The following is a 16,272-nucleotide window of genomic DNA, read 5'->3' on the forward strand; positions in this document are numbered from 1 at the left end:
GAACTGTTTGAATGCATCATTTATTTCTTACCCTGTCTTGGACTGAGATAATAATGGTGTAGGTTACACATAACTTGGGATATTGCTATAATTATAATCAGATCAGCACATGGATTGCTGGACTTACCGCTTTGGGTGGCAAAGTGAGGTTTAGTGTGTGTAACTTGACTGTGCACTGCAGATCCTGTAGTGACATCATTCCTGCAGAGAAATCCTCAAAATTGCATTTCAGTACTGAATAACCAGACCTCACATTCCTCCAAAACACAATTTCACCAATACAAGCATTAAACCCTGCTTCAGTGATTAGGGGTTGGTTTTTTCGCTCATTATAAACCTGGACATTATATTATAATGAAATTTCTTTACTGGTAGTCTTAGTCTTGGACAGTTACAAGGATTACTAGATATAAACCAAGTTAATTCTTGATCTTATTCACAGCATTTAAGTTCAGAAATTTCTCTGAACAGCCTTTAGAAGTATCAGCACATGAAAGATAGACCTGATTTTTAAATGTGAACATCAGGCTGCTGCAATTCTGACAATGCCAGAACAAGAACATTCCTTTTCTAATTGACATCTGAAAACTAAGAAAGATCTTTAGGCTAAGTAAAGCTGACTAGCCTTTCATCTGTTCAGAAGTACTTAATTGCCAACAGAATTCATTAAATTTGTTCACCTTTTTTTTTAAAAAAAAGTTTTCAATGTAAATTGTAACAGTGTCTGGTGATCCCAGACAAATCAAGTATCAAGGTTCTGGGTAAGACATTTACATAGGTAGTGAGAGAAGGGAACTGTGCCTTTGTAATTTAAAAGTTCCAGCAAATGATAAAACTAAAAAGCAGAAAAAAAGCTGCAGATGCTAAGGAGAACCTGGTTAACAGTAATACAGTAAGCACTTAACTGTAGGAGCCTCTGTAACCAAGTTTGCAGAATCTAGGGCAAATGAGTATCAGTATTTTGAATTCTGCAAGTGGTGGTTTTCACAGTTCCAAACTCATACCCCATATGTTTCCTCAAATATTTCAACCCCTGACTCCTCTGTGCTTGGCTTCAGGCTGCAGAGTACAGATTATTTGGTGCCCATGGCAAGTGCTGCTGGAGCAGGGAAGTGATGTCAGCCCTGCAGTGCAATCTGTAACTGGATGTGGCTGAACTCAGTGGCTGGCAATTCAGAGGAAAACATGCTGATGCTGTACCAGTTGGAGCCAGATGGTGACTGAAATTATTAAAATTATATGTGCTGCAAATGCCTGAAAAATTACCCTGCTACAAAGTACCCAAAGCAGAGATGGGATCCTGATACAAACCAAGCAGGGTGGGTAGTAATTGCAAACACTGCATGGGATTATTTGCCACTGGTTAATTGTAATCCTTCCCTTCACCCTTTTTTTTTTAGGTTCAGCTGATCCACTATAACCATGAGCTGTACACAAATGTCACAGAAGCTGCAAAGAGTCCTAATGGGTTGGTGGTAGTTTCCATATTTATGAAAGTAAGTATTCTGTACTACAAATTCCTAATATATAGACAGCAAACTTTTCCCTGGACTGTAAATGTTGGTGTCAGACTCCTCAGAATGTTACAGCAATGCCCAGAGGCTCTGATCTGGAATCCAGAGACAGATTCTTCCTGAAATGAGCACATCATCTCTGCTCCAAAGCTTTTACAATACAAAGAAAGTTAAAAGGGGTAAGGGAGGTGGGGAAAAAAAAAAACTTACATCATAAATATCACTCATAACACTTCAATGGCTATGGCAGAAGTCACTAGCTTTGCAGATTTATTGTTTCTTCATGAAATGTTATTCATTCAAATCACTTCTAATAGGCTGAGGCCCTGGGAAAGAGGGCATGTCATGCTGGTGTGTCAAAGCCAGCAAAATCAGTTTTTCTCTGTGTTATTTTAAATATCTTAAAACTATGAAAACTGCAAGAATGTTAAAAATAGAACTTCTAATATCTTTCATTTCACAGAACCACAGACATGAATATTTTGGCTATAATTTATAGTGATCTAATACTGAACTCAAGACTTCATGGTTTTCCCAAACCTCTTTAATTACACTGGAGAAACCTTTTCCCTCATTTTATAGAAAAAAATTATTTCCTTCCTCCAAATATTGTTAATATTCTGTCATTATGTATCTCTGTTTCATCAGTCTAAAAAAGTGTGCATTTCTGAGTAATGCTGAAGTTCACCTCATCACACCTTAGGTATGGGATATCTATTAGTTCCCCTCAGTCCTCTAATCCCATTTCCTAAGGGTCCTAACAAAGCATTAGCCTCAGATACAAAGTATGCATTTCACAGAGTAGACTGAATAATTAGATATAAAAGGGCAATTTTCACATGGGTCTATTATTTAAAAAAGATATTTAGACTACTTTTTTTTTTTAATCCAGGATGTATTGTATTATGACACAACAATCTGACCTGCATTCATGAAAAAGGGAAAATTAAAGAGAAGACAGAGGGAATTTTGTCAATATTAAGAAGTACCTGCAGGGAGATGTCAGAGGATGGACCAGACTCTGCTCAGGGCTGCTGAGCAACAGGAAAGAGGCAACAAGGGTGCAGAATCTGACACATGGAAAGTCCCACCTGAACATGAGGTGTTATATATTACATAGACAAAAACAAGAGGAAGAAAGCTTTAATTTGCAATTAAAATAGCCTGCTACAAGGAAATTATATTTATCAATAAATAAAATAATAGAATACTAGTGAAAATCCTGCCTAATATATCAACCACCTGCAAATTTCATCAAAGCTGTTGGAGAAGAAACCTGTGCTCACACTTTTATTGAGGCATTAATTTCTGTTCACCCTGTTCCTTGTTTTTTATTTATTTTACCAACTTTCTATCAAGCTTCATTAGAAAAACAAGTAAGTAATTATTTCCTTCTCCCACAACAATGAAAAAAAGGCAGAATTCAGCTGGAGGAGTATCAGACCATGTCTGTGTGCACACATGGAAGAGCTGCAGTTCTGGCCAGGAAATGTCTGTGAGAAGATTTTGACATTGTGCATTTTCTCTTCTGTAGGTATCTGAATCATCAAATCCATTTCTAAATCGTATGCTTAACAGAGACACCATAACAAGAATAACGTATAAGAGTAAGTTTCTTTTCATTTCCTCTGGTAACAGCTGTGTTCTTTCGGTATCAAATAACACATTTAGTGATCCTGAAAAAAGAGGTACCTCATTATGGGCAGAAATTCCAGGTTTGCATTGCCAGGAGCTCTGCATGATAAACTCAGGAATGTGAAAAAGCTCATTAGGTCATCACTTTATTAAATGCATTTTAAACTTCAGAGTGTGTTTTATATCTGAAGGTACAACAACAGATTAATGAAAATATATTTGACACATACATATACTGTATTCACACAGAATGCTCAGGAGAATTTGTCTACTGTCAGCAGTAAAAGAGACATGTGGAGCAGCCTGGGTTATATTGGATCTGGTTAGGTCAAGATGCTGCATCATTTACTGGATTCAGTATTCATCAGTGTTTTCTTTTTGAAAGAAAAGTTACAACATTCCTATTCAACTACTGCTACATTTAACAGATAAAAAAAGAGGTCATTAACATATCTTGTATATTTGTTATATTCATATTTGAAAAGCCTTTAACTGATGATCCTCAATAATTCCATGTTCATATGTCGACCTTGTGGAAAATCAGAGCTTAATTATTGTATTTTAGAGAAAAATAATGAAAAATATATATAACAAATTAAACCTCTTCTCCTGAAAACCTCATTTCCTTTGTCAAATATCCTAAGCTGCTATGAAGTTTGTAAGCTCAACAATAGCAGAATTTAACTTTCAGAAAGTACACAGCAAACAGATAACACAAATAGTTCCTTGTCCTCTCCTGCAATACACACACCTCACACAGAGCTTCCTCTGCTTTTACCTGAGAGTTAACAAATCTTGTTACATCTTTAGTCCAAATAAGAGGCTTCTATGATCATGAAACTCAGTTCTCTACAATACCCATGGAAAGGAAGGCAACAGAGCATTCTCCTCAGAATGTTTTTTCCAGATTGTTCTATCAGTGTCAAATGTCATCTTCTCTGCATGGAGGAAGCAGATCAGTCCCATTTTTAAACTGCTTGTCCTGATTCCTTGCAAAAACACAGCAAGGCTGTTCTGCAAGAGCTTCCTGCCTTCCAGTGCTGCTGCAGCATCCTGGAAACAGGAAATCATTGTTAAGGCTGTGTGTGCTTTTTCCAGCTCTTTCACCCACAAATTCCATATTCCCAGCTTCTGTCTGGGACCAGCCAGATGCTCTCCCATGGGGCCCACCCTCCCAATACCAAATATTTCCTTTGTATGCTGCATTTACAGTGAAAACTCCTCCTCTCTGGAGCTCTCAGCATCCCACAACCTCTCACTGTTTGTTTTGCCACAATTCCAATCACACCTAATTTGAGTATACTAAATGAAATTTCTCATGAAGGTGAACACATAAAACACAGGCTGTAAAAGCAGTGATTAACAGAATTGCTTTAATTTTTAACCACGGTTTCCGCTAAGTTTATCCATTAAAATTAAACCACTGGTAGACACAATGCTCATAATATTCCACAGGGCATTGGGTTACTTACTGTAGTAACAAGTATTGACTGCGAATTTTTAGTGTAAATTGGGAACATGAAAGTGTTATTGAAAGTAATTTTGCAGTTGTCCTGCATGATGGATTATAGCATCATTGCTGAAAACTAATTTTACCTCTTACACTGCAAGGATTTCTTGTTTGCCTTTAGTAGCAAGCTGGAGTTCTGCAGCTTCTGCTTTAGGGCTCCACTCCTGAAGTCAATACTTAGCACAGTGCTGATAAAATGCCCAGGCCCCATGTGCTCAAGAGGAGCGTGGAGGGAATGATAAAAGGAGCACTGGTTCAGAGTCAGGATGGTTCATAACATAAATAAAAGGTTGTGATTTTTTTTTTTCTCCCAAAATTAAGTGCTGTCTCTCCTGCTGCATGAAATTTCCACATGCCAAGAGCATTAAAAGGGAAATTTCTACTCTTAGATATTAATGGCTACAGTGAAGTAAAGTGGACCCCAAGGAATTTTTAAGATTTGAAATGTTTCTTTTGTTCTGTTATTGCAGCCCAAAGAATCTACTGTGAGCAAGCTGAAATAAGGGGTTTTCAAGCAGGCTTTAGTCAGAAAGCTGTATGGATAGCTCAAAAGAAAACTGCTTTATTATTCCTCATTAAATGTGTCATTTGAGGGGATAAGTTAGTTTTCTTTCAAAACAGTTATGCTACATGAACTTTCATCCAGCGTTCGCTTAACATCAGGAAAAAATTAACTTTTTAGATTCCCAAAATTCCACATAAAAATTTGGTCTTTGTCTGGTAAGCAGAGAAACTGAGGATCTCTACATTCTTTACCCTGTAAATCTAACCTAGATCCTCTTCTAGATTATCATGATATAAACTTTAAAATTAAATGTACCTTCCTCCACTCAATAAACACTATATTCCCTATAAAAAGCATTATAATAAAGAGAACATACACAGATTTTTGCTGTGAAAGCCAACCCCACACATCTATTACAAGCCTAGGGATAAAAGGATTTACATAATTTCCTAGGTAAATTGTCAGAGTCAAGGCCTTTATGTAAATGAATGTGAAATCTAATGAAATCTAATTTGTAGAGAGAAAAATTCCTGAGTTTGGAAATCACCATAAGGCACCAACAGATCAAGAGAAACACATTGTGGGCTGCAGATAGGAATGATGCAGAGGATCCAGGAAAGGCTGGATGGGTTTATGAAAGGAAGCTTGTGACTGGCAAGAGATCATACAGGGTGATTTTGAGCATTTTGAATGTATTTGCAGCAAATATAAGCAAGACTTTGAAGTGCTGCAGTCTGGTATTAATACCAACCCACCAGGTCTGCTTCAGCTCCAGAACAAGAAACCCTTACCAAGATGTGGGGAAAGGACAGACCTGTTCATGGGAAAAATGTTGGTAAACCAAATTCTTACTGTGTAGTGTTCTCTCATGGAATCATCTGACTTCCCATGGGAATATAACTCATATATAAGGCATTAATAAGTACTGTGTTTTCTTGGACAAACCTTAATTTCATTCACCCCTATCTTTTCCTGAAGTGATATTTTACTCCAGTTCCTCATATCAATATCCCTCATCTGGATTAATCTTCAGTTACTTTTCCACTCCTAGTAAACATTTTAGGGCAAATTCTACCTGGTTGAAATAATTTTAGCCCAGTTGAAGGCAGTATGGCTGTGAGAAAGCAGATTTGGTCCTTAGAGATCTCTTCTGCTTGACTCTGCACCACTTGGTGTTAAAACACACCACTCTCCATGGCTCACAGAGAATGAACAGGATGTTCATGTGGGAAAGAGAAAAGTGTGTGGTGACTCATTGAAAACAGGCACTGGCATGAAAAAAAGTCCATCAGTTCTCTTCTGGTGCAATTCTAGCAAAATTATCAGTGCACAGCAAATAATATTTTTAATGACCAGGACACAGGTGTATTCAGTGTTCTATCTCTGCTTGTTCAAATAGAACTGCATTTTGCCTGTGTTTGCACGCTTCTGTCTGGAAGATTTGGGTTTAGAAAGAGGCTGCCACGGACCATGGGCCAGTGAAGCCTGGGCATACTAAAACAGGGGACAGCCAGCCACCTCCCAGCCACTGATGGCACTTCTTGAGGATCCAGCAGCCATGCAGCACTGCAATCACCTAGCTCAGGCTGCAAGGACAGGCCAGAGGGATCTTTTCTAACAAACATGAGAGGACCTGCCAAGATTTTGTTTTGTAAAACAACAAGCACATTTAAAATATTAAATAACAGTAAGGCCCTGGTCAATGAGGCAGAAACATTACACTCTCACTGTGGCATTTTAACTGATGTAGCTGCCAATATTGTTGCCCCAAAACCCTGTACCATGTTGACTCTGCTGTGTTAAAATAAAAAACAAGGTCACATTTTCTCTGCCTGTGTTCTTTGACTTTCTGTTGCCCAAGACAAAAGTCTGCAGGCCTTCTTATTTTTCCATTAGATTGTATAAGACAAGTCTTTTGCTCATCTCAGCTATGTCCTTCAGCTACAATATGTTAAATTCAAGTTAAATTACGTCTTTCTTTTTTTGCTCCTGTACACTACCTTGATCATTTGGATTTCTCTACAAATCAGGGTCAGCTCATGTTGAGCACTGAAAGAGGGAACACACCTCAGCGTGCACTTTTCCTTGCCTGCATTTTAATGTTCCCTCTGCAAATGAGCCAAATTGGAGACGCAGCACACAAGTGAAAGGGTTCAAAGAGATCTCCCAATGTTACAAATCACAACCACCCCAGCTTTCTCTGAGATACACACAAGCAGCAGTGTATCAGTAATACAATATGTTTATCCCTGAGTGGGTGAACTCCTGCAGCCTAAGATTTGGCAGGAAAATCTGAGTTTTAGCTTTGACAGCACGGCCAAAATACTGCCAGCATTACCCAAGAGAAATACTGCAGATAGTACAGAAAACACCGAGGAACTCTGATGAATTTTGAAAGATATAATTGTATCTCATTATATTTAGGTACATATCCACAGAATAAATTCTGTTGCAGAGGAATGCACTTCATTAATTCCCAGGGAGCTTTACAATAAGGGCAGGAATCCTGGTGCTGCTTCCCAACAAGCCTTCTGCCTAGAGTTTGTCTTTCTGAGGGAGCTGGCACTGCACCCACGCCAGGGTGCACATGAAAGGCCAGGAGGCTCCATGGAGCAGCTTTATTATCATCATTAACTTCAGCTTCCTCTCCTGCCAGAAGGGCAATTAAGTTTTAACTCTCTTGGCCTTCCTGAGGCTTTGTCAAGCAAAGATTGTTAATGACCCCAAAAGCTGGAAAGTCAGCATTCTCCAAAGGCTTCTGGATCTCAGTCAATAACAGCAACTGCAATCCCTGAATGTGACTCAGAGTTGCCCTCTGAGTGCCTGTGCTCAGTTCCCAGCGTGTTGTCCAAGATTGAAGACCAAGATGTTTCCTATGACCATCCAAGTAGGAGTTGCTTCTGGGCAGTTTTCCTTATCTCCTGTTAATGGGTCCATCAATGGCTCAGAGATAAACTCTCCAGGACCAGTTCTGTTTGACAGGTGATTAAGGACACACCTTGAAACTCAGAATAACATCAGCCCATTGTGAGATGCTCCGCCCAGGGGGAGGAGCCAGGCATTCCCACCTGGATAAATCTGGGGATTTCTAGACAGAGAGGCAGCCTTCCCATAGGTTTCTGAGAAGACACAGCAACCACATCTGCCATCCCAAGAGGACTGAAGCCACTCCAATTTGGACTGCTACCAGCACGCTGGCCAAAGGGGTGTCAAGTTGTATTCTGACTTCGTCAGTGGTCTTCCTTTCGTATCATTACATGTATTTTTGTCTTTTTTTCCCTTTTCCCAATGAATTATATTTCTAACTTAGAGTCTCTCACTGGTTTTGCTTTCAAACCACAACATGTGTGAATGGGAATCTCAGTGCAGATCCACCCAGCAGAGTCAGGAATATTACTTGTGTGACTTGTTCTTGTCTAAACTGCTGGAGCATCCAGCAATGTGCCTCTGTTAAACTTCATTCTTTGGTAGAACTGAACACCATATCATCATGTTCTGGAATTAGGAGACATGAAAAAGGTGGTGGTGTTTGTTTTGTTTTGTATTTTGTTTTGTTTGGGGTTTTCTTGTTTGTTTTGTTTTACCTGAGTTTTTTTCCTCATTTGTTCTCCAGATGATGCGTACTTACTACAGGGGCTTAATATTGAGGAACTTTATCCAGAGACATCTAGTTTCATTACATATGATGGGTCAATGACAATTCCACCCTGCTATGAAACAGCAAGCTGGATAATAATGAACAAACCTGTCTACATAACAAGGATGCAGGTAAAGCAATTTACAAATTACTCAATCTAGGATAGGTACAAAGTATTATTTTAAACATAATATTTAGAGCTTTACATTAAATTTAACTCTTGTGCTGTAGGGATCTCTGCATGCAATTTATACAGTTTGCAAAAGCATTGAAGAGGTTTTTGTCAAAATAAAAATACTGTTAAGAGCTCCATCATTATCTACACCTATGAACTTCAAGGGGTGCCCAGTTTTCAGTGAGGGTTTGAACCAAATGGTTTTCACACTCTCTCCACAGCTGCATCACTCTATGATGCTGTGAACACTTACTTGGAGATTCTAAAATAAGTGCATCAGTGTTGTACAACATAACTGAGGTTATTAAGGGTAACAGAGGCCATTCCTAGTTCTGAATAAACACATGTCAATAGCACATTAATGTGACAGAGATACAGTATCTGGAGCCTTCTGGAAATTAAATCACCCAATGCTTTCTGGTGTATAATAAAATTACAGGATACACACACCACAGATACCTTTGGAAAAATCAGATTGATGTATTGAAGCACCTATTAGAGAGAAGCAAGAGAAATGATGTAAGAGAAAACACAACTTCACACCCAAAAGGAAGCTGCTGAAGAAACGCACCTGTGGAGAAATCTCAAAAACTAAATTTCTGTACAATTTTCTTACAATCCAAAGCCTGGCATCAGAAAATAGCAAATTTAACACAAATTGGCCTCTTCTACAGAGTTTTCATCAGTGAGTTGCCTACAGAGCTGTGAGCTGAACTAAAACCTCCTCACTTGTATGCTGGAACACCAAGGAATACTTGAAGCACCATCTGCCTGCCCCAAGCAGGCAGCAGAAGAAATATTGCCCGTGAAATGAAATGAGGAACAAGAAAACAACCCTAAATATCACTTTGGAATTTAAAATCATATTAACATTGTAAATAAGATTACTTTAAAAAGCCTGAGATGTTTTCTTTTTGTGATATTCCTTCTGTCCAGTTTAGTCTGGAGGCAGTGAAAGCACTTTGTTTCCTTTCTAAATGGGTGATTTGGGAGAATGACACAGCTGAACAGAGGCAAAAATGCTCACTATTGTGAATTTTTCAAACACAGGATCTGAATATTTTCCTACAAGCAACATTTTTTGGTCCAACATTAATGTGCAAAATAAGGATTAGAATTATTAGAATTATTTCTAGTCTGTGCTCTTATAACCTCATGATACTTGCTCCTTGTCATGCTTTAATGGTTAATCACATCCTCCATTAACACTTAGTTATATCCTCCATTATTAATGCTGAAAATGGATTTTGTGAAATACTTGCTAATTATGTTGTGCACTCATACTGAAAAAGCAATGCCCAGCTCAAGTTTTTCCTAGAAGCTGTTAAAGACTTCCAGTACATAAAACCCAGCTACTGGATTTCCCCACTAAAGGCCATAAACAAACCTCGTAAATTGTACATTGATATGGAAGGTATTTTGGTTTTAGATCTTTAAACCAAAATATTGAGGGTTTCTGGTTTGTAACATGAAACTTTTTTTTTTTTTTTCCCTCTCTGATTTTGGTTGACTTGAATCAATTAAGAGTTGCATAGTCACCATAAGAGCCATTTCTGACAACCAGCACTGCATGCACAGGATGATTTCCCTCTGTGCTGTGAAACCAGCTCAGAGGAAGGCTAGAGTCTGCTGTAGGAACACTCACAGTCACAGCACAGACAGTATCATGACAGTCCTGTCAGCAACAAGAGGCTCTCACTTTTTAACATCATTAATTTCACGACTTCAGCAGCATCACTGTCAGTTTTCCTTCCCATCCAGCCTGCCCCTACCTGGTTCTTGAATAACACCAACCAAAACTGTGGCTTCTCGACTGAAAGCTATACTGATAGCTACAAAATTCAGGAAATTAGCTCTTGTCATTCATCTAGTTCATTTGCTCTGTACCAGCTGCTGCCATCCAGCACTGTGGATTCCATTACTTTCCTGCTCACCCAAGGACACCTCAATTCTATTTTATTCACTCCCCACAAAACTGGTGACTCTCATTTAAAATGGGGGTCAGAAACAGAGGAACATACAAGGAATGGTTTTAAGTTAACTCTGACTACAAAATGTCAGTTAACTTAAATTCTGTTTCACTGAAATTCTGTTTCACTGAAATTCTGTTTTACTTCCATTTATTAACTAATCTATTTAATAATGTTGTATGTTTTTACTTACAGGAAAGACCAGTACTAAAACCCCCTTTTTTTGTCTTTATAGATGCATTCTTTGCGACTGCTAAGCCAGAATCAGCCATCACAGATATTTCTGAGCATGAGCGACAATTTCAGACCAGTCCAGCCTCTCAACAATCGATGTATCCGAACCAATATCAACTTTAGTTTACAAGGAAAAGATTGTCCAAACAATAGAGCACAGAAACTACAGTATAGAGGTACATTCCACCTCCAGAATAACCCTTTCTATGCTTTCACTGAGCTCCTTTCTTTGAGAAATCCAAGGGCATAACAAGGTACACAAATAAAAACAAATAGAACTCCAGATCTGGGGGAATAACCGTGTCAGTCAAATGCCACACATTTGAAATAGATGAGTAAATGTGCAGGAAGAGCATGACAAACAAAAAAAAAAAAAAAAAAAAGCCTGGGACATCGAATATGTTTTTTAGAAGTAAGTAGGACAGGCCCTTGGTTTTCTAGCTTCATTTTAAAGTCTTCTCACCTTACAAAGTGCATTTTGCTCTGGTTTATTCACCCACAAAGGGGGATGAGCTAGTCTTGATGACAACTGATCTCAAACAAAATTAGTAATTGATAAGACTTAATTTCACTTTCAAGGTGCACCACCATAACAAACACCTCAATTGCCAAGTGTTGTGTCAAGCTGTGGATATAAACCATGAAGCAGCTCAGTCATCTGCAGCCAGAGCCTTACACTGCCACAGCTATGGCTCACAGCTGAGATTTAATGTGTCTCATGCATCTTTGAGCCCAGGCACACAACTGTGTTGCCTGAAATAATGGTGTTGAAGTGCTCTCACAGCAGTAATATCATTATGAAGGAGTAGCACTAAAGGAAAAGAAAGGACATTTTCAGCAACAAGGCAGATGACTGTGTTGTAATACTTCAAATAAACAGTCATTCAGACTTAGTTCTTTTCTAGAAAATAGGAGGAAACTGAACCTCCTAGCTTTTTAAAGACATTTTGTCTAAGTGCCTAATACAGTGTTAAATCAATTTGATCGATAGTGTTAAACCAGTTTTATATTTGGCATTTATTGAAGCATAATTGGTTTTGTTTGTTTCTCTTCCAGTAAATGAATGGCTCCTCAAATGAGACAGAGCAGGCAGAACCCAAATCCTCACTGGAATGCTCCTTCTGGGAATTGACTCATCTACAATGCACCCAACCTCCCTCTCTGGGCTCACGTGCACCCTGTGCTGTGGGAAAAGAGCTGCCACGCTGGAAAACTCCTCAAAAATTATTCATGTGATTGGTGGCCATTTAAAAACAAAACAAAAAAAAAAAAAAAAAACAAAACAAAACAAAACAAAACAAAAGTATTACAGTAAACGTGATTACAATTCTCCTGAACTAATTTGGAGTCACAAGGAAAGACTTTTCAGCCTTTGTACATATGAAATTCTTCCTCTTCTCCCCCTCTCTCCCTCAATTGAAAAAAGAAAAAAGGTGGCTCAGTACAGCATCAAAGTGGAGTTGTGTTCTGTGTGCCAAGTAATCCTTGGAAAGCTCTCATTATTTCACTATCATTAATGGATACTGACAAGACAGAACAAGACTACTGTAAAGGAAACATTTCTAGGTATGATCTTTCTGTTAATTTAATTTAAAAAGGGACAGACTTTGAGAGATAAGTATTGTAAATATATCACTGCAGAATATAAAGGAAATTGAAATATTTCCCTCTGTCACATATCTGTAGTAGGATTTGGCAAAATCAGAATCTATCCATTTTCTGTTTCTTGTTTTACAACAGATCATACGTTGTGTTGGTTACTATTAACAACTCAATAAATGTGTTTAACAAATTAATTTAGTTAAGTTGCTTTGATTTCTTTTTTTCCTTTCTGAAATAACAAGTCTCTACTACTTGTGGATGTATTATTTGTGTTTTTCTTTCTTTTTTCTTTTTTTTTTCTTTTTTTACTTAATTTCTTTGTTTGCAGCCCATTCAAGTGAGTTAATGACAATTGGGAATGCACTTAAGGTGGTATAACTTTAACTCCACTTTATAGTCCATCATTAACAGGAACTGGGCGCAGAAGCAGAAAGCACATGAAACATATCTCAGTTTAAAATTGTCATTTTCCTTGCTGAAGCCATTATTGGGACAAACATTCAATCCTGTAAATTGGTGGTGAAAGGGATATTTTTTCTTTACAGATAAAGCAGGAGCTGGCCAAATAAAAGCAAATGCCTTTTTTCTTATTTATAATGGTCATTCACTGTGTTTGGCTACTGTCAAGAACTCAATAAATGTGTTTAACAAGTTCACATAGCACATGTTTGACCTTCTTGAATACTGAGGGATTTTTCAGGTCGGTTTTTTTTCCAGTTTGGAGAGGGGTCAGGCCTCAGGATCTCCCATCCCTAATGCTCACATCGAACCACATTTAAGTTCACAGAAAGCAAGATGAAGATAAAAAGTGCTGTGGCATCAAGGAATTGTTTACTCCAAATGGAAGAACAAGCACTATGAGAAGTGTGAGGGAACAGCCTTAATATGACCAAAATGTTATTTTATCTGTGTCTGAAGAGACCAGTGCAAGGAGCACCGGACAGGAAAGTCGAGAGTCTGTGGTTTGGAAAGATTGCAGCTTGTAAAGTGAGAAGAGACCAGGACTGGCCTTCAGGGGACCCTCAGGATGGAGACAAAAAACTGTGAGGAACCCAAAACTATCAACAGTTCAATTGCTCAGTGCAAGGTGCAGGGAAGGCTCAGTGAGATGGGCTGACACAAAGGTGCTCTGTCTGCAAAGGTCCTGGACTGTGGGAATCCAGGGCTTCCCTCTGGCTGCCCTGGCAGGTCTGGGACCCTGGCAGGGGTCAGGAACCCCCCTGGACAGAGCCCCCAGAGACACTGTTTGTGATCTCTGGCCATGGAAAAGAGTTTTCAAACTTACAGGATTAATTACCAGCTCTGAGTGTTTGATATCAGTAATAATTAAGTGTGGTATGGGTGCAAAAGTAAAATTTTAGGATTCTAGATTAGGGGTCCCAAGGGGACAAGATGGAGGAAATTGGGTGTGCCTTGTCCTTTTTCTCCTTCTTCATGCCCTCCATGTCTCACTGTGCTGTTGGCATTTTTCTGTTGGTTCAGGCTGGGGACACACTGTCCAACGTAGGTGACAGATATTGGCACGTTATTGTAAATCCAGCCCAGGGAGTTTCTGGTATTTAATGTTTGTAACATCCCACTGAGGGCAGAGCCCCACACGCTGCCCTGCAGGACAGAGCTGGGCAGGGCAGCAGAACATGTGAGAGATAAACAGAATAAACAACCTGGAAACCAGCACAGACCAATTATGGCTTCTGCTTTGGCAGCGGGGCTGACAGAGACTTTCTACAATCTCAGAATCATCAATACCTCAGATTCTGACACTGCACCACTGACCCCAACCTAGGATCCTCTCAGCACATGTATAAATTACTTCATCATCAAGGTGTTTAATTTCCAGGATCCTGATTGCATATCTTTAAAATATGTGATTCTCAAGTTACTTCATTTGAAGCATTTGAAATGGCTTCCAACACCAGACAGTGAGAGAAAAATCCACAACACAACCACAGAAGTGTCACACAGCAAGTATTACACTGTACGTTAATACTGTCAAATTCTGTAATTGAAAAAAGCAAAATTTCCACCTACAGGTTTACCTAGCTAATAAAAACAGAAAAACAATGGAAGTCACATGCCTTCAATATTTTTGAGTGAACTTATAAACTTGTTTCTCTTACTTGTTTGGTGTCTTTTAAGTTTCACTTAGGGTGCAGAATAAAGTTACTGAGAATATAAAATCCACAATGCATCAATCTATATTTTTGAACAAATATCCAGCAGTTGTTGGTCCAAGTTTTTCTGTAATAGAAGGAAGATAAGCCAGGCCTCCATAATAAAGCTTGAAATAAGCAATGAACCCTATTTACTATTTTAATGAAAACTGATAGAAAGGACTTAAGGAGAGGGAGATATGTTACAGAAAAGAGTATTCCTAGGAAGGAATCATGCTGTGCTTTGGATTAACCTTGCAAATTGAGAAAAGGAACAATTACCCTGGGACACCACAAATATATTTGTCAACATTTCCAACTCCATTTTGTGAGTTAATATTTCATATCTTGACATGAGTTAAGATTCCATATCTTGCTTAGGTTTTTGTTTTAATCATAGTTTGCAGCAGAATTGGACCCAAATTCTTGCCTGTTTCAGTAGTGGTCACATTTAAACATCCAGCCCCGGCTGTTCAGATCAGGCATGGAGCTCTGTCAGGACACTGAGCAGCCAGAGAAAGCCCTGTCACATACCCTATCACAAAGCCTTCAAGCAAAAAGATAAATTCCAGGATCAAGCAGCTGGCACGGGCTGCTTGTTTTTAGAGCCCACACAACACCTGCCCAGAGTAATCCCTCCAAATAAGCACTTTGTCCACAGTGCTGAGCAGAGTCTGCCTGCACACAAGCCCAATATTCTTAGGAAAGGCTGAATGTGGCCTCACTGCCATCCCTGCCTGCACCATTCAGATCAGGATGAGGATTTTTTGCTGGTGATGAGGCTCAGCACAGAGGGGAGGTACCTGGCAGGTAATGCACACCTGGCAGCCTGCAGTGTTGACATCAGTGAACAGTCAGCACCACAGGCAGGACCAGGTTGTCATGCCACAATGATAATGGATATTAAGAGCCTAATAAAGGGAGGAAATGCTCAGATTTGTCCACTCACACTGAAGAACGTGATATCAAAACAATTTAGGTACTAAACTATCAAGCTCATCTGATGATAAACATGAGAAAATTCATATTTACAATACTCTAAAACCTTCGGTTTCAAGTAGTAGTCAAAAAAATGTAATAGTCAAGTTTTATAAGCTCAGGTTTATAAGCTCCTTTAATTTAACCAAAAAGAAAAAATATTCCTATGCAGAAAATCAGAACTAAAGGAGATCTGTGGGATGAAAGCAGAAAGCAAAGACCTTCAGCATAACTGTACCTATAGATAACATACATCTATCTATCTGTCCACCATCCTGTTCCAGCCTTCAAAGCTGAACCAGTAAGAAAACACCTCATGGATATGCCTTGAAGCTCGGATAATTTATTATAAAATAAAC

The 16,272-nt window shown here is 38.8% G+C and overlaps 1 protein-coding gene across 7 annotated transcripts in view; it reads left to right on the forward strand.

Moving 5' to 3' along the window:
- CA10 (carbonic anhydrase 10 (inactive)) overlaps window positions 1-13,442 on the forward strand; it is a 185,712-nt gene extending 172,270 nt beyond the window's left edge. For all 7 annotated transcript variants that reach the window (XM_085556756.1, XM_085556761.1, XM_085556759.1 and 4 more), the window contains 5 exons: window positions 1,401-1,496; window positions 3,049-3,121; window positions 8,778-8,932; window positions 11,182-11,356; window positions 12,237-13,442. In XM_085556756.1, the coding sequence (XP_085412882.1) occupies window positions 1,401-1,496; window positions 3,049-3,121; window positions 8,778-8,932; window positions 11,182-11,356; window positions 12,237-12,259 (522 nt within the window). In that variant the 3' untranslated portion in view covers window positions 12,260-13,442. The remainder of the gene's footprint in view (window positions 1-1,400; window positions 1,497-3,048; window positions 3,122-8,777; window positions 8,933-11,181; window positions 11,357-12,236) is intronic.
- Window positions 13,443-16,272: the final 2,830 nt, after the last annotated feature.

This window comes from Lonchura striata, chromosome 18 (genome assembly GCF_050655825.1).
Source record: "Lonchura striata isolate lonStrDom1 chromosome 18, ASM5065582v1, whole genome shotgun sequence".
Taxonomy (NCBI): Eukaryota; Metazoa; Chordata; class Aves; order Passeriformes; family Estrildidae; genus Lonchura; species Lonchura striata.